General features: G+C 47.6%; 1 protein-coding gene across 1 annotated transcript in view; it reads right to left on the reverse strand.

The window, feature by feature from the left end:
- MEP1B (meprin A subunit beta) overlaps nucleotides 1–26,489 on the reverse strand; it is a 38,302-nt gene extending 11,813 nt beyond the window's left edge. Inside the window, exons 1-12 of the mRNA XM_078593377.1 lie at nucleotides 26,311–26,489; nucleotides 17,921–17,948; nucleotides 17,668–17,718; nucleotides 16,408–16,445; nucleotides 15,408–15,492; nucleotides 13,990–14,107; nucleotides 12,249–12,427; nucleotides 10,178–10,396; nucleotides 8,949–9,101; nucleotides 7,758–7,967; nucleotides 6,598–7,071; nucleotides 5,770–5,946 (exon numbers count right to left, since the gene is read on the reverse strand). Of these exons, the coding sequence (XP_078449503.1) occupies nucleotides 5,770–5,946; nucleotides 6,598–7,071; nucleotides 7,758–7,967; nucleotides 8,949–9,101; nucleotides 10,178–10,396; nucleotides 12,249–12,427; nucleotides 13,990–14,107; nucleotides 15,408–15,492; nucleotides 16,408–16,445; nucleotides 17,668–17,718; nucleotides 17,921–17,948; nucleotides 26,311–26,373 (1,795 nt within the window). The 5' untranslated portion in view covers nucleotides 26,374–26,489. The remainder of the gene's footprint in view (nucleotides 1–5,769; nucleotides 5,947–6,597; nucleotides 7,072–7,757; nucleotides 7,968–8,948; nucleotides 9,102–10,177; nucleotides 10,397–12,248; nucleotides 12,428–13,989; nucleotides 14,108–15,407; nucleotides 15,493–16,407; nucleotides 16,446–17,667; nucleotides 17,719–17,920; nucleotides 17,949–26,310) is intronic.
- Between the last annotated feature and the right edge of the window lie 1,000 nt (nucleotides 26,490–27,489).

Genomic DNA, 27,489 nt, shown 5'->3' on the forward strand with positions numbered 1-27,489 from the left:
GTGTCCTCTCTTTGGAATGTTCACACTTAAATTCTAACTTAGCAATCTTTGAAATACGTAATCAACCAGGCTATGCGTTAATTGTGTGTTGACCGACCCTCTGTGTTGTATTACATTACATTTCGATATTTTACTAGGTTATTTAATTTTAGTGTGTCCTTCTCCTGATTTTCAGGCTTGCTTGCCGTGTCATCGCACTTGCAGCACCACGTTTTGTTGTCCACTCATTGATATGCTAATTTTTTCTCTAACCCCCCTCCCTCTCTCTGCATCCGCCCTCCTCTGTCTATTTAAGGCCACCCCACAGAGACGACCACCTCTCTCTGTTACCTGTGTTGCTCTCTCTATGTATCTTGGTGATATCTGTCTGCTAATATGTCTGTCTATAGTTTTCTGGTTAGATTTTATGTCGCTATTTCATTATACCTGATGATGATTGCTTGTGTTGCAATCGAAACGTCGTATTCTATTATTTAATTTAATTTATTATTTTATCTTTAGACGTGACTTAACCGAAAGAACCAAATAATAATTCCTGCAGTCACGAAAGTTCTAAAATTAAGATTGATCCATGAGCTTCTTTTTCTGCCCTTCCCCCCCAAGTCTCATTGTAATTATCTGCATGCATCTCTCTCCATGCTGCGTTGCACACTTTTCATCTGCAGTTTACATTTTCTACATCGGTGGTCACGTCTGTGGTGCATATTCCATCGCAGGTCATCAGCACTCATTGAAAACTTTCTTCTGAAGGCGCAAGTTTTTCATTACCGATGTGAACAATTCGCCTCCTTCACATAGGCAGGCCCTCCACGTGAAACATAAAAGTGTTTTTACACATTCCATCAGCCACCCGGCCTTCTGGGAGTGTAGAATTTTAACAGCATTGGTGCAATACTGTGGCAGCAAGCTCTGGAATGATGTCAACATTCAGTGTCTTGTCATAAAGTCAGGCATGCTTTAGCCAATGCTGGTGAACTGTCAGATGTTTATTGGCAAGGATCCTTATCCGGCAACTCACCAACGTCTATACCAGGGGTGGGCAAACTTTTTGACTCGCGGGCCACAATGGGTTCTAAAATTTGACAGAGGGGCCAGGCCAGGAACACGTGGATGGAGTGTTTGTGTGAACTAATATAAATGACACGTAAAAAGTCATTACATGAAAGGATTTGGCCTTTAACAGGTAGCAAAGAATTTATTTGCAAGGCAATTTAACAAATTGCACGAACATGAACAATACAAAAACATGTCGTAACGTGACTGATCAAACATCATGAAAACATCTGAGGCCTGCGCCAAACCAATTACCTCACTTGAACTTTATTATCTACATTAACAGGTTAGAGCAGCCACGCAGGCTGTGTGTCGGAGATTTGGCTCCAACCTCGCTGCAGCAACACATCATCACTTTCAGTTTCAGTGGGAACAGTGTTGTTGATCTCCCATTTTTGCCTGTGTATCCAAGTCTGGAGTTATTTTGGTTGTGGCAATTCTCAGGATAGATCTGAGGTGCTGATCCATTAACTTTGATCTGTGACGGGTTTTGTTGGCGTTCATGACACTGAATGTCAGCTCACACACATAAGTCGAGCCAAACAAAGTCAGTATCTTCTGTGCAGTCGTCCGGAGGTTTGGAAACGTGGCTCTGTTAAGTGAAGCATAAAAGTCATTCATTTGAATTTCTCCTTCAGGACGGAGTCAGACTGAAGATCTATCAGTTCCAACTGCAGCTCCTGTGGTGCTGTTTCAGGGTCTTGTGACAGGAGACAGGACACCAGCTGAAGTGACTGTTCAATGTTTTCGAAATCAGAGAACCTACGGCAGAATTCTCCGTGCAGGTTCTCAAGTGATTTGCTGTATTTTTTTGCGTTTCGCGGTGCCTCTTCCTGCATGGCAAGTGTGGGGAAATGAGCAAAAGATTTGTTCGCAACTTGTCCGGAGAACAAAGTGAGCTTGAATTTGAAGGCTTTCACATGTTTGTACATGTCGTGAACAAACTGATCTTTCCCCTGCAGTTTCACATTCAGCTCATTCATGTGTGAAAATATGTCCACAGCAAACGCAAAGTCACTAAGCCAGTTCTTGTCGCTTAGCTCAGGGAATTCGTCAGATTTCCCCATCAACTCCAAAAATGCGATGATGTCCTCTTTCAGCTCCCACACTCGTTGTAACACTTTCCCCAAACTTAACCAGCGGACACGAGAGTGGTACAGCAAGTCCTGATGATCCGCATCAGTTTCCTCCAGGGAGGTAATAAACTGACGGTGCTGAAGTCCCCTTGCTCGTATAAAGTTCACAAGTTGTATGACTGGATTCACGACATGATTAAGCTGCAATACAGACTTACACAGGGATTCCTGATGGATGATGCAGTGAAGGAAAATAAGATCCTAGACAGGGTTTTCCTCTTTCACTTCATCCTGGATTCTTTTCAGCAGCCCAACATTTTTTCCAGTTAAATGTGGCGATCCATCCGTTGTGACATTGACAAGTTTACTCCAAGGTAGCGTCATTCTTTCGATGACAGCAGATACCTGGTTATACAAATCCTCTCCCCCGCGTTGTTCCTTTCAGGGACTCCATGGTCAAAAACTCCTCTGTTATCGCAAAACTGTCGTCAATGCCTCGGAAAAAAATGAGGAGCTGAGCAGTGTCTTTTACGTCCGTACTTTCATCCAGTGCTAGTGAATATAATTCAAAGGAATCAGACTTTTTGTTTAATTGACTGGCTATATTTTTATCAATCAGTTCCACACGGCGAGTCACAGTCCTGCTTGATAAACTGACTTTTTCAAATTAGCTTTTGATCTCCGGACACAAGATGTCTGCTGTCTGTACCATGCATTCTTTTACAAACTTGCCTTCGGAGAAAGTGGTAATGAGTGGTAATGTTGGTGAGAAGAAGGTTTTAAAGAAAATGTTAATCGAAGTGAAGAAGGAAATTATTGAAAAGTTTGTATAATTAATGATTTTTCAAACTTTAATTATGTTTTATGTGCTTAAAACTCTTTAAAAAACTGTGGGGTCTAGAACGGACTCGTGAAATTCGGAGAGAACACGGAGTTAAGTTTTGTTTGTTTTGTTGAATTACACAAAGCGTAACAGTTATGTATATAACTTTTGTTATATAAAATTCCTAGTGTAATGCGAGCGTAAATGGGGTTGTTGCTGGGCTCGGGTCCAATCACACGACCCGGGGTATTGGGGGGCGGAGCCTGGTCTGCGGGGCGTGTGGGAGGGGCCACCATTCACCTCGGCTCCAATGGGAGGCGAGGTGAATGGGGGCGGAGCCAGCGGGGTAGTATGGAAGGCCGGATCTGAGGATCCGGAAGGGGAGGAACCAGGGTCACGTGGGGGGAATGTATATAAGTGGGAGCCCAGAAGAGATCAGGGCAGTCGGGGAAGTTAAGAGGCTGAACCACGTTTGGTGGTGAGGAAAGATCCGCGCCATCGGCCACGTGGCCGAAGGACCTCAGTACGCCGTCGGCCAGCGGTGTGCGGAGTGCGGGAATAGAGGAGCACGCGAGGAGCGTGCAGAACACGAGAGAGAGAGAGAGAGCGTGCGTGCGTGGCACGCGAGAGAAAGCGTGCGTGGCACGCGAGAGGGAGCGTGCGCGGGGCGCGCGCGAGACGACACTGGTCCGAGAGGAGGCCAGTGGGGGATGCGGAGAAGAACCTAAATAATAGACAAGCGGAGACCAGCAGTGCCTGATGGAGTCTTTTATTACACTAGTAAGATATTAATTTTGTAAGTGTAGTCATACCCTTTCCCCTCATTCAAGCAGTAATTTAGAGAGCGAAAGCGCCGAGTATGTAAATCGCTAACATAAGAACCCGTTAATCTCTTCTAGCATCATTCATACAATGATGCGGTGAAGTAAACGTTCATACGATATTATGGTGAATGCTTCCAAAAACAATACTGTACCCAAATATTACTGTTAACTTACTTTCAATATTAACATGAATTGCTCATACGAATATTCTCTCTCTCAGAATCGACCGACTGATATAGCAGACAAAACAATCATCTTGTTGAACGATTCTAAACCTTGATGCGGCAATGTTAGTTTTCTCTGTTGTTCAAGGGTTTCTCAGTGTTTTTCAATGTTTTTACATTTAGTATACTATTACACTGAATTCTATGGCATAATTAACTATTTTTGTGCTTAATAATCTTAAAAAAACAATATTTATATACAGTTCGTAGGAGTCTGGAATGGATTAATAGTATTTACATACAATCCAATGGGAAAATTAGGTTCGAGTCACGACCAAACCGGTTGCGACCAAAGTTATGGAATGAATTATGGTCGTGACCAGATGTTCTACTATACACCACACTCCCGGTAAAAGTACGCTAACTATTGGGGAAATGGGGGCATTACAGGAGGAAGGTAAAATTTAATTTAATAATAATATTTGGACAAGTTCGGCGGGCCGGATTAAAAAGCCCAACGGGCCGTATACGGCCCGCGGGCCGTACTTTGCCCATGTCTGGTCTATACTCTTTGGTTCTTTCGGTAAAGTCACGTAGGTGAAAATTATAAAATAAAATAAAAATGAAAACAACTAAATTAAATCACGACGTTTCAGGCACAACACAAGCGTCCTTCATCAGGTGGGGACCACCACAGCGAAAACAATCGCTGAAGTATGCCAAAGAGATGGCTGTAACAAGGGATTATATAGCTGAGGGGGCGGGGGGGGAGCCAGGGTGAGTGTGGGGGCGGGGAGAGCGGCAAGGATGTTCCAAGAGTTCGGACTAAAGCTGTGCCAGTACAGTAGTAGTACGCCTTTTGGCGTCATCTGGTCCAACACCAGTGGAGACTAGGCTCTAAGAAAAGCCGTCTCGGGTGTGGACCAATCAATTTCAAGGACAGTGCATATCATTATCAGAGTTGTCTCTTTTTGTTTGCATTTTGACTGCTTGTGTTGTGGTTATTACAAATATGATCCCTCGTATAAAGGTGTCAGTTTTGTTGCCAGATAAAAGGGTAAAGCCCTATTACTATATCTTGCTACTGGCAAAGGAGGTCACATAATGTCTGTGCTAGTATGTTGGGTGGGGGGGGAAATCTGCACGATCGAAACACCGCACGTCAAATTTCCTATTGATGGTAGCGTGCAAGGCTGGGAGTAAAATACTGGAGATGTGGGTATGAATATAAACTAATAGGCAGCTAAGGTTTTACTTGGTTAATAACATCCTTCCAATGATTGCTCAATTTGAATCCATCTTCTCGGTTGAAGTTATGTCTATGTTTGTATATCTGGATGGCTTCGTGGACAAATCTTTGGTGGCATCCAGACGGCTTGCAGAGCATTTTGGTATCAGAGAAAACAATATCATGAGAGCCCACCGCGTTGTAGCAGTGGTTAGCTACGGCAGAAGAGTTCGTCCTACCGTGTTTCAAATCTGACTTGTGCTCGCGAATGCGGTCAGATACATGTCGTTTTGTTTCCCCAATGTAACAATCACCACAAATGCAACTCAGTTTGTAGTAATTTAGTTGTTTTCATTTTTATTTTATTTTATAATTTTCACCTACGTGACTTTACCGAAATAACCAAAGAGTATGAATCATTGCAGTCACGAAAACTCCAAATATAGAATTCACCAACGTCTGTTCAGGTAAGCCCGACTCTGCTGTGTGAAGGAGGCAATCCTTGTGTGCTCGTTTATTCCGTTCCCTATATTCCCCACGACGCCGACGGTGGCGGTTTTGCTCTACCAGTGTGCGTGGCGGTGCCTGGCGGGGAGCCCACCTGCGAAGGCGATGAGCACCATGAGCTCGTCGCCCTTGACGTAGTTGCGCGACAGCAGCGTGTGATGCGACATGAAGCTGCTCGTTCCCAGACCGGGTCCCCGGAAGTACGTTTCACCGGACACCGGAGACCCCACCCTGTCTGGCCGGTCCCAGTAATAGTATGTGGTTCCGTTAGCTGTGAAGACATCGCATTGGGTGTGGGGGAGGGGAGGGGAGAGTGAGGTTGGTGGGAGAGATTAGTCGTCGTTGTGTAAAAGCCGTCGAAGTCGATCTGTTATGACAAACATCGGCGTTCACCCACTGGCTAATCGCTGTACTGGGACAATCCTAGTTTGGTCAGGCAGAACGGCCACTCGTGATCGATTGTCTGTTGCTACTGGCGAGAGTGCGATTGGCTGAAGGGCTCGCAAGGGGATTTAGGAGAGAGTTGGGAATTCAGGCGGGAGTTTGGTTAAATATCGCTGTGGCGGATTGGAAGGTTCCAGAAGTAGGAGGGATCGTGAGAGGACATAAAAGACAGGAGATAAGGTATCGTGGTCTGCTGGAGATCTCCCTATGGTTAGCCTGCTGGTGGTGTAAACATCTCAAAGTCTGCGAATAACGCCGACCGTCAGCAACCCTACTCACGTTAAATTCGATATTTGACAATCTTAAAAAATTCTGCCACAAATTAGTAAAATTGGGTTTACACGCAGCAGCAACCATCGCACATGACTGGTAGACGAATACCCACTTGCACGCCGGTGCTGAGTCACCTTGTGCAGCACAGGGTGCTCACTAAAACTATTTGGGAGACCTTTTGTCTTTGTGCGCGTGCGGTGCTCACGGTGGGTGCCCTCGTATTTCGGATCGGTGGTGACGCTGCGGGTACGCGACATGCGGTCCCCGACGTCCCAGTGCTGGTCCATCACGCTCATGGTCGCCTGCTTCCACGGGCAGGGCCAGGTCAGCGAGTTGTCCTTGTCGCCGCTCGTCAGGTGGAAATACAGCGCCAGGTTCTCGGGATTGTCGCTTGTGCCATTGATGTACATGGAGATCTGGAAGTTGTAGCCTTCGCCGCTCTCGAACCGCGGGCTGTAGATCCTGCCCCCGGGCCCCGACGGCGACGACGCCAGAACTCGCGAGAAATTCTGGATACGCCACATGTGGGTGGGACACTTCACCTCCATGATGCTGACATCATCGATGGCTATGCCCCCTGGAGAGGTGGCCAAGCCCTTCAATCCTTTGAACACCACGCGGAATGGCTGCGTCTCTGCCAGCGGATGGAAGACAAACTTCCACTGAGCATCACTAAAATCTGTGGGGTGGTGGGCCGGGGGGGGGGACAGACACACGCGCAAGGCTCCGAGTTGATTTTTAGTGGTGCAAATCCCATCTGAAAACGCTGGAGAATTGGTAATGCGCTCGATTTTTTTTGCATGGAGGCGCAGGAAACTAGAGACACGGAAAGCAGCCAGAACCGGTGGGCGGGTGGGTAAGTGAGTGGGTGAGCGGGTGAGTGAGTGCGAGAGTAAGTGGGTGAGTGAGTGAATGGGGGAGAGAGCGGGAGAGTGAGTGTGTGAGTGGGTGAGTGGGAGAGTGAGTGGGTGGGTCGGTGGATGAGTGAGTAGGTGCATGTGTGAGCGAGTGGGTGGGTGAGTAAGTGTGTGGGTGGGTGAGTGTGTTGTTGTGACCTACAGTGTCGTGGTTGAACACAGTGTGGTGGATGAGACAAGAGAGTCAGAGTCCAGTGGACCGAATCCTCAACATAGCTGGCGCAATCACCGAGTGGATATCAAAGGAACAGTCACCACTGTCGTTGTGATACAAGAGTAATAAGGTGGTGACTGATTGCCAGTGGGTATGTGATAGGAGTGAATCGGCGAGTGTTGGATCGTCTCAAGCAATACGACTGCTCCACGCTGTATGGGGTGTGGTGTTCGAGGCTGCAATGAAACGAGTGCCTCGAGGCGTCGAGCCGCAACGTTCGGTCTGCGTCGTTACCAGTGATCCACATGACCTCCTTGAGCTCGGTGGAGTTGCCGACGCGCAAGTGGACCCCGAGCTTGTCCCCGCGCTGCCCACTGCTGCCGGAGTAGTAGAACTGTAGGCATTGGTCCTGCTGGCGCTTTGGAACCAGCGTCCGCGTTTCGAGTAGCGCATGGCTCCCTTCGGTACCCACTGAGGTTCTCATGAACATGAAGTGGCCCTTCCCTGCAACGATGACCACCAAATGCAGAGGCGACCGCCCAACGCCGCTCGACGTCATTAAACGTCCGCTTGGAGAATGTGAAAAAAAGAATAAGTAGACGATACGCCTCCTTCACATAGCCGTCTCGCCATATCAACCATAAACTTTTTTTTTTTACACATCCCATCAGCCAACAGGCCTTCCGGGAGTGCATTATTTCAGCGGCATTGATTCAGTAAAAACAAGCTCTGGATGGGTTTCAACATTCATTGTCTCATCAGCAGAGTCAGAATCACTTGAACCAATGCTGAACTTGTAGATGTTTATAGGCAAGGATCCCCTCTGCCTCTGTTAGACGTAGGTAGTTCGACACAAAACTCTACAATACACAGCGGAAGATAATCATCAGTGTCGTGCAGAAGATCAGTAGCAAAATTTATAAGCAGGCCATACACCTCCTTCCCATAGCTCTCTCTCTACATTACAAATTAAAGTACAGTCTGTTCTCCTATAAAGCGTGTTGTTTTCATAACGCGAATTGGATATAACACGATGAGTGAACATAATTAATCCGTGCGAGAAGGAAATAAGCGGTTGTACGGCTGCCTCGGCGTTGCATCGCACAAAGCAGGATTGCTGCTGGATGCTTCTCCAGGTCCTTCGGTATTTCCCTCCACATTTAGAATCAACATGCGTTTAGAGTATTTGGCTGCTATAAATTTCCACGTGATAAGCCACTTCGTTGAGCTATCATTTGTGGCGAGGTCGCTTCTGAATCAGAGCTAGATAGCTCAGTGAGCCTTACCTGCTGAAATAAAAATAGAATAGCTGCCAGATGAGAAATGCGCAACTTCGCTCATTTACAGCCATGCGAACACAACGACGAAGACGACCTATAAAGGGGACTGTGGCTTATCCACGAGGATTTGAGTTCTCGGCTTTAGCTGACGCTATGAGAGCCACACGGGGGTTGGTCCAATTAAACAATGCTGTGATATATTTACCCGGGCAACTTGTCAAGTGAGTGAAGTCCGAAGCGGGTCCATTAACAGCAGACGTGACTTGTTGCCAGTCGAGCGTGTCACCGGCTCCCTGGATCATCCCGCAGATGTTGAGCTCCTCAAAGTTGCACTGCTCCATGAACGCAAGCGATCGAGCTGCTCAACACAGAGTTGACAAGGACAAAGATCCTTCCCGAGAGCCTTAGACTGTTGGGGCAAGTGCAGCTAGCGAGCACCTATCAAGGCCGGTGGTGAGGTGTTAATTACCTCGTCTGGTGTTCAGGAGGTCGTGGCTTCAATCCCAACACTGGCGCCTGTATAATTGGAGTTTGCATGTTCTCTCTCTCTCTCCCTGTGGTCGTGTAGATTTTCTCCAGGCCCTCCAGTTTCCTCCTCCCTCCTACCCCCCACTGCTGCTCATATATTTCCACGTGATAAGCAACTTCGTTGAGCTATAATTTGTGGCCAAGTTCCTTCTGAACAAGAGCTATGTAGCTCCAGTGGACCTTACCTGGTAAAATACAAAAAATAATATGGCCGCGACAGCCTCCGAAAATTTGGACCCTGGCCTACTGCTCGTTTGGAGTGGCGTTGTGGGATCTTAAACGCCCACTGTCAAGCAGACCGCATGTAGTATTCGCGGTTTACATGCCTGTGGCATTAATCGGGGCAGGCTGCTGGGTCCAAACCTCAAAACTCTGCAACGAGCGGCAAACACCGCATCGCGGAGGTGGCTGCGCTGAGGGACACAAGAGGCAGCGAGGGGAGTTGGCGGATCGCGTGAACGGTCGTGAATCGACCACCCACGCCCCGTGGCCACCATGGCCGTCGTCTCCTGGCCAGCCGGGGTACTGTGATGCTACGGCAAGGTGGTTAAATTTCCATTCTTTGATTATTGACAATTATGTTTACGGTTGTCGAGCACAAGGCCCACAAGGCCCAGAGCGTCAAGCGGCCGGAAACAAACAGCATTGTCAACGTGGTAATGTATGAGAGTCAACGCTTTTTGTGAATGGAGCGAGGTTATTATTGTGATTATGATGGTTATAAGAGCTCGGGGAAAGAGACAATGACAACGATGGGAGTGGGGAGTGTGCGACGCGGCAGGATCTGCACGCTCGTTTTGTGTGGCCATGGAGAAGACGTCACCACGTGTCGACGTTCCCTTCGCCCCGCGTGAGGCCTCAGCCGTCCGCGCATCACCAACCCCCCGCCGTCCGCGCGCCCCTCACTGCAGTTGTAGAGGCGGTTGAGCTTCTGGAGGTCGTATTTGCTGAAGTCGGAGCGCTGGCCGATGACCTGCATGAAGTCGGGGATGCGCGTGATGATGGTGGGCTCCTCGGCTTTCTGGAATGCGCCGGCGCCGTAGTGCATCACGGAGGAGTAGTCGTACGGCACATTCTGCAGATCCGTCACATCGTCCTCGTACTTGTCGAAGTTCCCATCCCTGCCTGCGAAACGCAACCACGCACCGCGCGGTTCATGCGGTGCGCAGGCACCATTACAACCACAGCCCACGTGGACGTCCTGGGCGAGAACGCTGGATGGGACACATGCGTGTAGGAGCAGGGAAGGGAAATTGAAGAAAACGAGACATGGAGGGACACGAACGCCACACTCGAGAGTTAGTGGACTGAGATGGATGTTAACATACAATGAGGGAAAAAGGTATTTGATCCCCTGCTGATTTTGTACATTTGCCCACTGACAAAGAAATGATCAGTCTATAATTTTAATGGTAGGTTTATTTGAACAGTGAGAGACAGAATAACAAAAAAAATCCAGAAAAACGCATGTCAAAAATGTTATAAATTGATTTGCATTTTAATGAGGTGTCTTTTATACAGGTAACGAGCTGAGAATAGGAACACACTCTTAAAGGGAGTGCTCCTAATCTCAGCTTGTTACCTGTATAAAAGACACCTGTTCACAGAAGCAATCAATCAGATTCCAAACTCCCCACCATGGCCAAGACCAAAGAGCTCTCCAAGGATGTCAGGAACAAGATTGTAGACCTACACAAGGCTGGAATGGGCTACAAGACCATCGCCAAGCAGCTTGGTGAGAAGGTGACAACAGTTGGTGCGATTATTCGCACCGTGTTTGGAGGAGGAGGAATGCTGCCTATGACCCCAAGAACACCATCCCCACCGCCAAACATGGAGGTGGAAACATTATGCTTTGGGGGTGTTTTTCTGCTAAGGGGACAGGACAACTTCACCGCATCAAAGGGACGATGGAAGGGGCCATGTACCGTTAAATCTTGGGTGAGAACCTCCTTCCCTCAGCCAGGGCATTGAAAATGGGTCGTGGATGGGTATTCCAGCATGACAATGACCCAAAAAAACACGGCCAAGGCAACAAAGGAGTGGCTCAAGAAGAAGCACATTAAGGTCCTGGAGTGGTCTAGCCAGTCTCCAGAACTTAATCCCATAGAAAATCTGTGGAGGGAGCTGAAGGTTCGAGTTGCCAAACGTCAGCCTCGAAACCTTAATGACTTGGAGAAGATTTGCAAAGAGGAGTGGGACAAAATCCCTCCTGAGATGTGTGCAAACCTGGTGGCCAACTACAAGAAACGTCTGACCTCTGTGATTGCCAACAAGGGGTTTGCCACCAAGTACTAAGTCATGTTTTGCAGAGGGGTCAAATACTTATTTCCCTCATTAAAATGCAAATGAATTTATACAATTTTTGACATGCGTTTTTCTGCATTTTTTTGCTGTTATTCTGTCTCTCACTGTTCAAACAAACCTACCATTAAAATTATAGACTGATAATTTATTTGTAAGTGGGCAAACGTACAAAATCAGCAGGGGATCAAATACTTTTTTCCCTCACTGTAGCTGCTGAGCACACACCCAAGGCCAACACCGTAAAGTGTCCAGCCACAAACAGCACGAGCATCGATGTCATAATATGCAGATACGAGTTTTTAAAGATGGTTACTGCATCGCTCACTTTTAGACGTGCTTCTGCGGCAGTTTGTAACGCTCTTCCTTCTGATACTAGGAAGCTACAGGAACTATGCACTTTTAGATCAGAAAATTTAAAACTGACTTCTTTCGAAGTGCTTTTTGTGTTGATTCTTTTGTCCTTCCCCCGTGCGGTTCAGTACGTACGGTGCAAAAGAAGCTCAACATACGCCCATTGAATGGGCGAGGTTAAAGGGACGATGAGGACGATGGGAGGGTAGGGGATTCCCAACGTGGAGCAATGTGAAGAAAGCAGCAGAGACAGACAGAGAGAAAGGAGAGAGTCGCTCAAAGTCGTTGCTCGGAACGAAGGCCGCGCCCGGGCCCTCACCGTTCAGGATCTGGTCCCACATGATGGTGACATAGTCGTCGCGGTCGGCGCGCGACTGCTCGTGCCAGAAGCCGAGCGCGTGCAGGAACTCATGCTCCACTGTGCCCAGGCGGTCGCAGTTAGCGCCGATGGAGAGCTCCTGCTTCCCGTAGTGAAGGTTGCCCACATAGGACCAGCACCTGTGGGGCACGGCGACCGCGGCACATCTCAGCTGGGTGTCGACGCGGCCCAACGTTGGCACGCCCCCCGGCCCGTAGCGGAGGTCCACGGTTCAAGGATGGCGGACCGCCCTGGATAATGCTGCCATGCGCATTAACTGTAAGACCCTGCACACCATCCGACTCGCTCGCCGGTGGACGTTAATAGTCAGTCAGAATCTGTATTTATCCTGGAGAAATCCGATGAGCTATGAAGCTATTTTTCACAGATGTCTAGTAGGGGCATAGGGTCAGATAGTTACAACATCAAACAATACAAAAAACCGATAGGAGTGCAAAGTATAAAAAAGGTAATAAAATCACAAAAAATGTATACATAAAAGAGTTTATAAGTTCGAATTGCACAAGTATACCAATTCCCAAGCTTGGGAAAAACAGCAAAGCAACAGCTAGAACAGTCCCAGACCACACCAAGACAACACAGAGTCGCTCAATAAAATTGCACATAAAAATGTAACAATCGATACATGTGGGTAAGGATGAACGTTACAAATTACATTTACAAATGCAGTTGTATGCAGCACTATCTCGTGACGTCGTTTTCCATGAGCAGTCGGCCATTGTGAGCCGGCGTGACGGTCCACATTCGACGAATTACAAAAATGTACACCATAACTTCGTTCACTAGGACCCACAATTAACGAAGTTGCGGTGTGGCAGTCTACGGAACGAGGTGACAGCAGGAGTGGTGATGGGCTCACGTCCAGGGAGAGTGCGTGCGTGAGCCCCCAAGCAGTTGCGCCGCCTGCAATGTGGTACTGTGTGTGATGGGCAGCGTTTACGTGTAAGAAGAAGAAAACGAGCTAAATTCCAAGCATGCTTGAAGTTACGTTAAAATACAGAGAGAAGAACGTGTGGATTGGAGAACACAGGCAGGGCGATGAACATCGTCCACACTGTTAAGGGTTAGTGAGCATTGCTGGGGCGGGACGCGTCGCAGCCAGAAGGGACAACGATCGACGGTCGAGACTAATAACGGAGCGGCAGCCAAGGAATAGAAAGCGTCTGAGAGGACGTCCGCTGGAGAGATGGAGTCATGAGATCAGTTCGTGCGTGGGTGCCGAGCAGATCGTCACATCGCCGGATCGCAAGAGGTGGTGGCGGTTTCAGGAGGCCATCTAGCAGTGGATGGATCGTGGCGAACGATGGTGACGATGGTGATGATGACGATGGTGGTGGTGTGGAGAACATTAGCGTAGCGGTTAACGCGCTGTGCTACGAACCCGGCGGCCCAAGTTCGATTCCCGCTCACGGCCAACACCAGCAACGATTATCTGAACTGGTTCTGGGCCTACCCTAGGTCGACTCAGCCTCAAATGAGTACCTGGTGCGGTGTGTAAACATCAACACTGGGGAGACGAAGGCAGTAGGTCATGGTGCTGGCCACCCACCCCCTCGTGTACCGTGCCGGCCTTCATAGGTGCTCGCTAACAGCACTTGCCCCAACAGTCTGTTAATGCTATACTGGGGATCTTTGTCTTTGATAATGGTGGTGGTGAAACGTGAGATAGTGAGAGAGTTACCCGCTGTCTTTGATGACTTGGATGTACTCTCGCTCGCCGGCCCAGGGCTTGAAGTCGATACAGGTCTTGAGTCGGTACATCTCAAACGCTTGCATAATGACGCCCTTGGCATTCACGTCTAAATGTACAAATCCAGACGCAAACCCTTGCTCATAAATAAATGTTGGTCTAATTCAATACACAACATTCGCATTGCACCACCGCCCTCGTTGGAGACCCCGAGATAGTTGTCACTCGGCAAGATGCAAGGATTGCCGCCTGTCCGGCAATTGGCGTCTGTGTACGGCTGGCAAGTATTGATTTGCACCAAGGCAGTGATATATGTTATCTACCTCGCCTCGTATACAGGAGGTCGTGGGTTCGATCATAACCCTGACGTCTGCTGCATATTTGTAGTTTGCGTGTTCTCCCCGTGGTCACGCGGATTGTTCTCCGAGTCCTCCAGTTTTCCCTCCAAATTTAGAATCACGCGTTTAGAGTATTTGGCTGCTGCTATCATTTTCAGGTGATAAGCCACTTCGTTGGACTATCATTTGTGGCCATGTTGCTTCTGAAAAAAGAGCTACACAGCTCAGCGAACCTTGCCTGCTAATATAAAAATTAGTTTAGTTAAAAAAACATTTGCACAGAGATCTGGCACTGGCGTTGTTGCGTTGAACTTTATTGTTGCAATCAACTGCGCAGTGTTGTAAAAAGAGGAGACGGTGGCAGCCCTGCCAGAAACAAACACTTCAGCACCTCCGCTGTTCTTCACCGTCTTTGTGTTCCACAATTATCTGCCGCAGTCCAAAAAGGGTGCACAGAGACGTGTATCGTGTTCACCCATCGCAGCAGAAAATAAGCGGAGCAAAATATCGTTGTCTTGAGGGATGCTCATGGGGCGTGGGGGTGAGGCCCCTCCACATACGAGGCTCCCAGATGTATACGGCAAGAGCTAACGTTGATGAATGTACTGTACTGATGAGTCATAATACCAATGAAACCGGTGTACAGCTGTGTCCTTGTTTCACCGCTGCCTGTTGGGATGGTGGCCACGTTTTTTTTTAATTAACTCTGTAAGTCGGTGGTCTAAATGACAAAATGGCCACACATGCAGACCTGGTGGTCTGGACAAAGCCGTTTGTACATACAATGCTGCACACCACCTTCGTGCGTTTTTTAATCTGTTCGTATTTTCCGGCCTGCACGAATGTTTCTGCTGTAATGTGTTCTGATCATCTTACAAATATGAATTGCAAGTTACGGAAACACGAGACAGATTCGGAGCAATTATTGCACCCATATATATCCACGCACACAGAAGGACATCTGTCAAATACGTCCACTTATCGGCGTATCGTACCGGGCTCGCGTTGTGTCGCAATAAAAACACAACCATTGAAATGCATCGAAGGCACTGGGAAATCGGCGCGACTGACCAAGGCTCATGTCCAGGTAGTAAGGGATGGTTTTGGGCCATCGGTAGCGGTCATCACGGACTGCACTTCGACCTCTTGAATACACCTTACGGAGCACAACACACGCAGCCACACACACGGGGCGCATCCAGAATACATTGTGGCGCATGCAGTGGCGTAGTAAACCACATTATTAGCTTAGGGGCTGCGGAAATCGGTCAAGTAGGGCCCCCAATATTGTGATTTGTCTCGCACTGTCGCACCCAGGCGATTATATATCGCGACTCCTCTTGCCTCATCACATCATTAAGCATTTTCATGAAAACTATTTATTCAAACCGCATTTTGAATATTTTTTGTTCTTTTACACTGTTGTTGAAAACACATCTCGTGGTGGGTGTCAAGGGGGCCCCCAACTCATAGCTTTGGCCACAACGCTACTGGGCCCATGGCACTCGTGACAAACGTCGACTCGTTAAAGTGGCGCCGCTCTCACTCGGACGCAGCGAACGACGCAAGAGGGGGCGAGGAGGAACCACAGACGAGCGGGGAGGGCAACTGTCACGCGGCGAGGGAGCCGACGTCAACAATTGCCCAAGCTCTGCGGTCCTCTAGTCATGATGCTGAGTCATCGGCTAATTAACGAGCTTTTACATTATTCGCATCGTTGTGCGTGCTTAACCCAGGAGAGTCTCAAGACTCCGTGTGAGGAGGGTGCTGGCGAAGTTGTCGCAGTAGAGGGGCAACGATTTGCTGTTTCTCATTTATCCAGCCATGCACGACGTCACTTTCACCATCTTACTCACGATGTTACACTACGAGCGGACGTGCCCCGTGCAGAATGGGCAATCATCAGGAGCAGAAACTTTATTTAGACTGCAGGAGGAATCCGATGAGCTATGAAGCTTTTTTTTCATAAACAACTTAACAATCCTAACAACTTGGTACGTGCGAGGTAGATCACACCACAACTAAACGCACGGCAAGGCAAATTCAGTTGCATGAAGAATAATCTACTCACCTGGTCGTACGCAATGTCTCCCTCAATCAGGTTCATATCTGTAATCGACCGCACACAATCAGTCCGACACCGCGTACATTGCAATCAGCGAGCAACGGAGAAGGTGACGTGCTGCTAACCGTGGGGGTGGGTGGAAGTTGGTGCACAGCGGAGGCTGCGTTACTCTGCCCACTGCTGCCCACGACTGCAATGCGCGGAGCTCGATACGGCACACGTGGATTATAGGAGCGGTGGATTACAGGAGTGGTGAATTATGTGAGTGGTGGATCATAGCAGTGGTGGATTATAGAAGTGGTGAATTACAGGAGTGGTGGATTACAGGAGTGGTGGATTATAGAAGTGGTGAATTACAGGAGTGGTGGATTACAGGAGTGGTGGATTATAGAAGTGGTGGATTATAGGAGTGGTGGATTACAGGAGTGGTGGATTACAGGAGTGGTGGATTATAGAAGTGGTGAATTACAGGAGTGGTGGATTACAGGAGTGGTGGATTACAGGAGTGGTGGATTACAGGAGTGGTGGATCATAGGAGTGGTGGATTATAGGAGTGGAGGATTATAGGAGTGGAGGATTACAGGAGCGGTGGATCATAGGAGTGGTGGATTATAGGAGTGGAGGATTATAGGAGTGGAGGATTATAGGAGTGGAGGATTATAGGAGTCTTGGATTATAGGAGTGGTGAATTATAGGAGTGGTGGATCATAGGCGTGGTGGATTACAGGAGTGGTGGATTATTGGAGTTGGTGGGTTACAGAAGTGGTGGATTATAGGAGTGGAGAATTATAGGAGTGGTAGATTATAGGAGTGGTGGACTAAGGAGTAGTGGATTATAGAAGTGGTGGATTTTGGAGTGGTGGATTATAGGAGTGGTGGACTACAGGAGTGGTGGATTATAGGAGTGGTGGGTTACAAGAGTGGTGGATTATAATAGTGGTGGACTACAGGAGTAGTGGATTATAGGAGTGATGTGTTGTATATTTTGTGATACAACATTTTTGTTAAATAAAATATATACTAAATATTGGGGTTTGTTCGTTCGGGATCTCCTGCAGTTGATGCATGAATTATTAAATGAGCCGCTGTTGTGTGTGTGTTTTACCATATTAATTAAATGTAACAAATGTAATAACAATATATACAAGAGGTGGATTATATGACTGGTAGATTACAAGTGTGGTGGATTACAGGAGTGGCAGTAATTGGAGTGGTAGGGGCTGGGTAGGTGGTAAAATTCGCAGCATCGTGAACATGGAAACTTACCCTTGTTAATGTCAAATATGTCCCATTTTTGACCTTCATCCACATCTTTCTCTGAAAAAAAAGAATAACGTCGAGAGTGGTCATCACATTGTATTTTACCTGTGATACGAGTGACATTTGGGGCATTATGAGATGCGGATGAACTTGACAATTTGGCTGCGAGTTAACGCGCCAGGCCAAATGCACGGAGCGGCTGTCATGATGTCTCACGCCGGGTTTCATGGCCACAGACCACCGAAACTGCGGCACTCACCCACGGTGTGCTGCCTGTCCGCAGTGGACTGTAACGAGAGAGAGAGCGCACAGCTGCATCAGTCGCAATGCCTGCTCGGTTATTGGTTCACAAGCAGAGAGGCGTTTACAGATCGTCCCAATGTTATCGTTTTTACTTTTTTTCATCGCAAGGAATGAAACACATGTTTATGCTGCAAGAATAACCACGCCTAAAGACACGTCACAGTAGAGTGAGATGAGAAGGGAGACGTAGGAGAGTGCGTGGAGGGGGCGGGGAGAGTGAGATGAGAAGTGTAATAAAGGACTCCTTCACACGTTGTCGCTCTCCGTTGGTCCTTTATTGGGTTCTTTTCCTCATACCCGCTGGTCCTCGCTCCGACCCTCACCGTGCGCCCCGCGCACACTCCGTGTGGCTCTCTCTCTCCATCGCCGTACGCCCCCGTGCACGCTCCGTGTGGCTCTCGCCACACCGTCACCTCCGGCCCCTCCATGTGCTCTTCCTCACCCACTCGGGCCACACCGCCCTTCGGGTCCCCCACACCCGCTCCGGCTCTCTCTCTCCCGTGCGCACCCGCTCGCTCCGCTGCCCGCGCACACTTCACCCCAGTACGCCTATCGGCCCCAACCACGTGGCAATGGCGCCACTTCTCCCCTCACCGCCAGCGTGGCTCCCCTCTGTCGTTCACTCTCTTCTCCCCCTGCTCCTCCTCCGTCTCTCCCTTATATCCCCTCTCTCACGTGACCCAAACTCCACCTTCTCATCCTGCCCCTGTCTCCGCCCCCACTCACCCCGACGACCAGGCTCCGCCTCTCCAATACACCGGCCCGTGTGAGTGGTGCGGAGGCAGCGCCCACCCTGTCCTTGCTCGCATTACAGAAGGAAGAGGTAGGTGGGGGTGAGTCTGTGGAGGATGTTGAAGATACTGATTGTGATTTTTGTCGCTGTTCTGGAACTGGACCGCGAGCCGGTGGTGCCAAGTGAAATTGGGGGTCGTTTGTAGTTGCGACTCGGTAACCTGGCTGCCGCAATCCGGGTGCATTATGTATTTATATTTGTATTCCGCTTGTCTGCTCAGAAAATCCGCACAGACTCTCAACTCCCCTGAAGACAGCTACGTGCAGAAGCAGGGTCCTGCAGAGTGTTCGCTTCGGGGGGGTGGGGGTGATGCTGCTACGTACATCACTAAAGACACCAACTTTATATCCACATGAACAGAGCAGTCACCTCCTTTCTGTGCAGTCCCGGATTCTCCCAGTAGCAAAAGTAGCTGCATAATGCTACGGGCCCCACACTTTCAAGGGCCCCGCACTAAATGCTTTTAAGCTATCAATTTCGGTTCAGTGATTCTACACTTGCTCTATTACTATAGTACTATACTGCCTTCAACGACTGGGTGTTTAAGGTTAGCGATTTGTCGTATTATCTGGCTGTGTAGCAAATGAAAAAATACAATTACTTTATTATGCAAGTAAAAAAATGTGTGTTTTAATATTTATGTTTTTTAGGGCCCCTTTATAACATCATAAGGTATAGGCCCGCACTAGCTTAATCCGGCACTGTTTCTGTGCTGTGTTTAACAGTCATTCGAGTTCTGTGCAGTAGCATAACGAGCGTGGGGCAAGCAGGGGGTGCCTTGGCCTCCCCTGGTGGACAAAGCCCGAGTTGGGACCCCCTTGACAACCACCATGAGATTTGTTTTAAACAATAGTGCAAAAGAACGCAACTTATTTGAAACGCGGTTTAAATGTATCTTAATGAAAATGCTTTCATTTATCTTCTTGGTTCTTTCGGTAAAGTCACGTAGAAGGGAAGTAATAAAATAATAAAAATAAAACATAATAAAACAATTCTCACGACGTTTCGGCTACAACCCAAGCAGCCGTCTTCAGGTGAAGAATGAGACACTACCAAGCTAGGAGCTTATATATAAACTGGGTTGGAGGTGGAAGAGCGCCTTAACAGAAGGAATGTGCATATGAAGAGGAATTTAGCATATTCATGGAAAATGCGTAGGAGGTGGGAGGGGGGGTTTCAAAGTCATTATGCCTATGCATTATGCAGGATCAACAGCACCAAGGGGGGGGTGCAGGGAGTAGCATTAACAAAGGAAAGGAATGTTAATGATATGTAGCTGCAGTTACTAAACAACCACGTAGAAAACTAAAGTATAAACTACATAAAAAACTAAAGTATAAACTGCATAGCACCATCAGTATACTTACTATACTCTACAATAAGCTGAGTTACTAACAGCAAGTAATACATTACAATTCTACGTCGTAAAAATTATATAATATGCTTCCATCTAAACTTTATTCTCTTACATCACACGAGCATATACCGTACTATATACTGCCATAGATAAACCCAACGTTAAATTATATACTGTATTGCTATAAACCACCCTATACCTTATACATTTCAACATAACACTATGTATTATTCTACCCACCCTAATGTGTATCGAAATGGTTTATTACGTCCTTCCAGTGATTGCTAAGCCAGAATCCATCTTCTCGGTTAAAATTGTCTCTGTGTTTGTATATGTGGATCGCCTCATGAACGAATCTCTCATGATAGCCAGATGGCTTGCAGAGAACCTCTGTCTTGGAGAAGTCAATGTCATGTGAGCCCACTGAGTTGTAACAGTGATCTGCCACGGCTGAGGTGTTTGTCCTACCGTGTTTCAGGTCAGCTTTATGTTCACGGATGCGGTCCGAGACATGTTGCTTGGTTTCCCCAATGTAACTGCTACCACAGAGGCAACTTAGTTTGTAGACACCAGGGTACTGTATGTCTGGAACCACATATTTTACAGACGGTACCAGATCACGGATTTTATATACTGTGTTGAATCGGACCTGGATCTTGTGTTTAATCAGGATTTTGGAGATCTTTTTTGTGACCCCAGCAATGTAGGGTAAGGTGATGATCTTGAAAGGCTCCTCAACAGGATCCTTCTTGATTGTTGGAGTGATGGCTTTGCGGATTGTATAGTCGGAGTAACCATTAGCCTTAAGAGCTTGGCGTACGTGTTTGAGTTCACTGGAAATGTGTTCATGGTCGGAGATGCATTGGGCTCTATGATATAGAGTCTTGATGAGGGAATTCTTCTGGGATGGATGGTGGTGGGAATCCGGTTTTAGATAAGCATCCGTATGGGTGGTTTTCCTGTAGACAGAGTGGCTCATTGAACCATCAGGTCTCCTTTTGATTAGGACATCCAAAAAGGGTAGCTTGCCATCATTTTCGACTTCCATGGTGAATCTGATGGCTGGGTGTATGGAATTGATGTGGTCGAGAAATTGGTCTAGAGCAGGCCGGCCATGTGGCCAGATGACAAAAGTGTCGTCTACGTACCTCTTCCATAAGGTCGGGCGTAGAGTGGCAGTCTGGATGGCGTTCGTCTCAAATTTCTCCATGAAGATGTTGGCTACAACCGGAGATAGGGGGGAGCCCATTGGGGTGCCCTCAATTTGCTTGTAGAAGGTTCCATTCCAGGTGAAGTATGTATTGGTTAAGCAGTGTCTCACCAGGGGGGGTACCCCAGCATTCAGTCCTTGATGAACCAAGTCTTCAATGATTGCGATGGTGTCAGGCACAGGCACCTTGGTGAACAAGGAAACCACATCAAAACTGACAAGCAGGTCGTCTGGGGACAGGGCAATCCCCTTGATTGTCGATACCAGGTCAGTAGAGTTTAGTACTACGGCCTTTCACTGGAAAAACCACCTCTGCAGTACTAAACTCTACTGACCTGGTATCGACAATCAAGGGGATTGCCCTGTCCCCAGACGACCTGCTTGTCAGTTTTGATGTGGTTTCCTTGTTCACCAAGGTGCCTGTGCCTGACACCATCGCAATCATTGAAGACTTGGTTCATCAAGGACTGAATGCTGGGGTACCCCCCCTGGTGAGACACTGCTTAACCAATACATACTTCACCTGGAATGGAACCTTCTACAAGCAAATTGAGGGCACCCCAATGGGCTCCCCCCTATCTCCGGTTGTAGCCAACATCTTCATGGAGAAATTTGAGACGGACGCCATCCAGACTGCCACTCTACGCCCGACCTTATGGAAGAGGTACGTAGACGACACTTTTGTCATCTGGCCACATGGCCGGCCTGCTCTAGACCAATTTCTCGACCACATCAATTCCATACACCCAGCCATCAGATTCACCATGGAAGTCGAAAATGATGGCAAGCTACCCTTTTTGGATGTCCTAATCAAAAGGAGACCTGATGGTTCAATGAGCCACTCTGTCTACAGGAAAACCACCCATACGGATGCTTATCTAAAACCGGATTCCCACCACCATCCATCCCAGAAGAATTCCCTCATCAAGACTCTATATCATAGAGCCCAATGCATCTCCGACCATGAACACATTTCCAGTGAACTCAAACACGTACGCCAAGCTCTTAAGGCTAATGGTTACTCCGACTATACAATCCGCAAAGCCATCACTCCAACAATCAAGAAGGATCCTGTTGAGGAGCCTTTCAAGACCATCACCTTACCCTACATTGCTGGGGTCACAAAAAAGATCTCCAAAATCCTGATTAAACACAAGATCCAGGTCCGATTCAACACAGTACATAAAATCCGTGATCTGGTACCGTCTGTAAAAGATGTGGTTCCAGACATACAGTACCCTGGTGTCTACAAACTCAGTTGCCTCTGTGGTAGCAGTTACATTGGGGAAACCAAGCGACATGTCTCGGACCGCATCCGTGAACATAAAGCTGACCTGAAACCCGGTAGGACAAACACCTCAGCCGTGGCAGATCACTGTTACAACTCAGTGGGCTCACATGACATTGACTTCTCCAAGACAGAGGTTCTCTGCAAGCCATCTGGCTATCATGAGAGATTCGTTCATGAGGCGATCCACATATACAAACACAGAGACAATTTTAACCGAGAAGATGGATTCTGGCTTAGCAATCACTGGAAGGACGTAATAAACCATTTCGATACACATTAGGGTGGGTAGAATAATACATAGTGTTATGTTGAAATGTATAAGGTATAGGGTGGTTTATAGCAATACAGTATATAATTTAACGTTGGGTTTATCTATGACAGTATATAGTACGGTATATGCTCGTGTGATGTAAGAGAATAAAGTTTAGATGGAAGCATATTATATAATTTTTACGACGTAGAATTGTAATGTATTACTTGTTGTTAGTAACTCAGCTTATTGTAGAGTATAGTAAGTATACTGATGGTGCTATGCAGTTTATACTTTAGTTTTTTATGTAGTTTATACTTTAGTTTTCTACGTGGTTGTTTAGTAACTGCAGCTACATATCATTAACATTCCTTTCCTTTGTTAATGCTACTCCCTGCACCCCCCCTTGGTGCTGTTGATCCTGCATAATGCATAGGCATAATGACTTTGAAACCCCCCCTCCCACCTCCTACGCATTTTCCATGAATATGCTAAATTCCTCTTCATATGCACATTCCTTCTGTTAAGGCGCTCTTCCACCTCCAACCCAGTTTATATATAAGCTCCTAGCTTGGTAGTGTCTCATTCTTCACCTGAAGACGGCTGCTTGCGTTGTAGCCGAAACGTCGTGAGAATTGTTTTATTATGTTTTATTTTTATTATTGTATTACTTCCCTTCTACGTGACTTTACCGAAAGAACCAAGAAGATGAATCCCTGCAGTCACGAAAGCTTTAAATCGAAATTTGCTTTCATTTATGATCCACGTTTTATTTTAATGTAATTAGAGCAGTAACGTTTGGAAAAGGTATTTCGTGAGATAGGCGTCAATTATATCGGAAAGAGGTAACTGCTACGGAGCTGCAGTGGCTGCATTTGGCAAAGGCGGTGCGCCCCCTACAGCGTCAAATGTCCGAGACCGTGAGCCGAACGGCGATGTGATGAGGCAAGAGGAGCCCGCGATATGAAATAGCCAAGCGTGCGACCGTGCTAGACAAATTGAATATCGGGGCCCCACCTGACCGATTGCCGCACCCCCTGAGCTGATATAATGGAGTTACTACGCCACTGGTTCTGTGTGAGCAACCAACCCTACCTCCCTCCCTCCACATTCTGCTCGATCACACCAAGCCGAACAGCTGTGGTCAAACCATAATCGGTTCGCACACAAACACCGCGGCCGTTTCCAAATACGGTTCCAAAACGTCAGGAATCGGTCACCGTTTATTGTGGAACGCGAGTAACGAACGGTGCAGCGATCAGCTTGTGTGAACGCAGAAACATCACGTCGGCCTAAGTCACGGCGTGGTGACACGTGCCCTCGTGTCTCAGCGATAAGGCAAAGCAGACCCCGAACTGGCCATAGGGCAGCAGTCCATAGGGCAAATGCCTCGGTGGGTTGGTCCATTTCGAGGGCCGGTGGGCCGGTCTGTGTGGGGAAATTGCAAATGTGGTCTGAGTGAAAAAAAAACGACTATATTTTTTTCCTTCTACGTGACTTTACCGAAAGAACCAATAAGATGAATCCCTGCAGTCACGAAAGCTTTAAATCGAAATTTAACGACTATATTTATGTATTAAAATATGTTATTACCTCTAATGTTCCCCGCTTCATTGCTACCTTACACTCTCAGTTGGCATTAAGCCCCCAAATTCGGCAGCCCCAAAGATTCTTCCTCACCGCCTACCCATTTGTTTTTTGGACCCAGCCCTAAATGGGTCAGTGAGATCGCATGGCAAAATCACGCTAACACCACGGTAACACCACGGTAACACCACGTTAATACCACGGTAACACCATGGTAACACCACGGTAACACCATGGTAACACTACGGTAACACCACGCTACGTCACATCGCAACGTCTCGCAGCTACTCCAGAGCCCCGATTTTGGCCCGGTGTGTTTGCAAATTCCTGGGCCTATTTTTTTTATCCCAGTTCACTTCTGCCTGCAAGTGCTGGCTCGCACCACTGCTGGCGGAAGACCTCCTGCACTCAAGGGAGCTCCAGAGGGTTACGGTATATGGTCCACTCTTCCATGCTGATCAGGTGTGTTGGAAGAGGTGGGAGTACCCACACTGCTGATTCACTCTGGTTGACCCCCTTTCACACGGCTGCTGCTGCTCAGTGGACAGAGTTGGGGGGGGGGGGTGTTGAGAAAGTTTCCTCCAACGGTTCAACTGTCGCCCAGGACATGGAATTGAACCGGCGACCTCTGAATTGCAAGTCCAGTGCGCTCGCCATGACCCCACGATCGCAGCTCCCTTCCTTTCACGATGTGTGTTGAACTTCTTTCCCACCGTACGTAGCCAACCGTGCTAATTGGAGATCATTCCTGCCAAACCGAATACCGTTTTCTTTCAATGCGTTGATTTGAACCATAGGTCCAACTAGGCGGATTAGACGTGCAATGATCGCCTGAGGCAAGTCACATGGGGAACTATTGAGTCCCAACGCACATCCATAGCTGTCAACCCATACGTTTCACTCGTATTCTTGAAAAGGGAAATTGAGTTTTCAGGTCCATACGGCGTACAGCTGTTTCAATACGGGCAAATAAAATGTATTTTTGTCTATTTTTTTGTTTGTCCCTTGTGAAGGGACCTTTTAGAATGAACGTTGAAATTTATAAAGGCACAGAGTGATCAATATAAGATCGGCACTGAAAGGGGTTGTCAGGTATGCACATCTCAACTGGATAACAAACACTTCAGTAAGCTTCATTGAGTCACATTACAGAACAATTGCTAAACTTGTCGCAGCTTACAGACTTGCAAGCTCAGATTCCACTGCACAACTACGATGGCGTTTGTTGGTTATCGAGTCAAACATATCACCTTATCAAATAGTCCTGAGCCAGTGGTGAATATTACACGTTCCTAATGCGGGTGCAAGACCTCTCCAGAGGACAACCACTGTTGACCTCCCTACAAAGTGGTACTCATTTAATCAACCACGCAGGGATGATGGTGTGAGGCAAACCCCCAATGTGTATTTAAACTCCCAACCTTCTAATCATTGCGAACCGCTCGCTCTCCCGCTGAGCCTCTCGGTTGGATGAACGAGAGGCAAAGCGCCCTCGTGGGCCTTGTAGGTAGCGCCGCGGTGGCGAGATGTTAACTACTTCGCTTGGTATACAGGAGATCGTGAGTTCGACCCTGGCATCTGTATATGTTGAGTTTGCATGTTCTCTCCGTGGTCGCGTGGTATTTTTTTCTCCGGTTTCTCCGTTTTTTCCCTCCACATTTAAAATCAATATGCGTTTAGAGTACTTGGCCGCTATACATTTCCACGTGATAAGCCACTTCGTTGAGCTATCATTTATGACCAGGTCGCTTCTGAAAAAGAGATACATAGCTCAGTGGACTTTGCCTGGTAAAATAAAAAAAAAGTTTAGTTTTAGGTGAAGCGTGTATCGACACGGGCACTGAAGAGGGAGACATACCTGGATTCCGGTCAAATGAGTGATGAACACCGTGAGAAGAAGCGTGCGGTGAAGAGACGACATCGCTGAGATGGGGATCACGACTACACCACCCGCTCAGTCCTACGGGGTGCCAATGAAAACCACTTCCCTCCTATCTACTGAGGCACGCTGCACAGGAGACAGTTCGTGCGTGTACTCGAAGGCGTGCCTAGCGGCATCTCGAGGGTTATGGCCATGAGTGCAAAGTTCTCACATTATCTCGTGAAACGTAGAGGCTCCCAGGGCCATCGTGCACGATGTGAGAGGCACGATTATCGCGACTGCCATGGCTCGATGGTCAATCTCATGCTGGTTACTTTAGGCGAACGTCTGAGCGAGGGTAAATTTGTGAATTGGAAACGTGGGAGAGATTAAAAGCAGAAGGATTATAATCAGACGTGACAAAGTAAACCACACGAATGAAATTAGACACGTATTGCTGATACACATGTAACGGGTGATGAAGATGATCCTTTAATGATTGTTTGATTGTAACTGCCGCCAATAAAACGTAGCCAGATATATAAATTCCAATTAACCGCTGCAATGCGCTAAGCATAGTTTTCACTGGCGACCACCGCCAAATTCCACTGTTATGAAGAGATGAACATTGCATGTCTGTCCGCGCCAGTTCCCATGAATCTATAATGAAGAAGATCAAGGTTGGCAGCAGTGCTCCCCAAGCGGTTCACTTGTGGACCCAATGGGTCACAGTTTTCTCCATGCGGCCCCCTGGTGAACTCCATGAAGCTCTCCAAGTGATTTGCAGGAATTTTTCAGATGGAATGGCCTCCTTTCGTTTCTTTCGACAGAAGACTCTCCTGTCTGCTAAAATGGCTTATGGCTCGCCATCCAACAAAGACGGTCGCTAGATCGCGTGCTTTCGGGTGCGCTTCTGCGGTCGCGTGGAATGCTGTTCCTTCTGATATTAGGAAGGCAATGGAGCTATGCACTTTAAAATAATCTAGTTTAAAAACGAATTTCTTTAAACTGCTTTTTGTGTTTAGTTTCTTGTCCTTCCCCCGCACCATCGATTAGCATGGTTGGCTACGTTAGGTGTGAAAGAAGTTTAACATACATCCAATGTGATATATTCTCGGGTTTCTAAATCTACGCATGTTCACCTTCTCAGGTGCCTCTTGAAAGAGCCTTCTTGAA

Source organism: Lampetra planeri, chromosome 4 (assembly GCF_965212315.1).
Source record: "Lampetra planeri chromosome 4, kcLamPlan1.2.h2, whole genome shotgun sequence".
Lineage (NCBI taxonomy): Eukaryota > Metazoa > Chordata > Hyperoartia > Petromyzontiformes > Petromyzontidae > Lampetra > Lampetra planeri.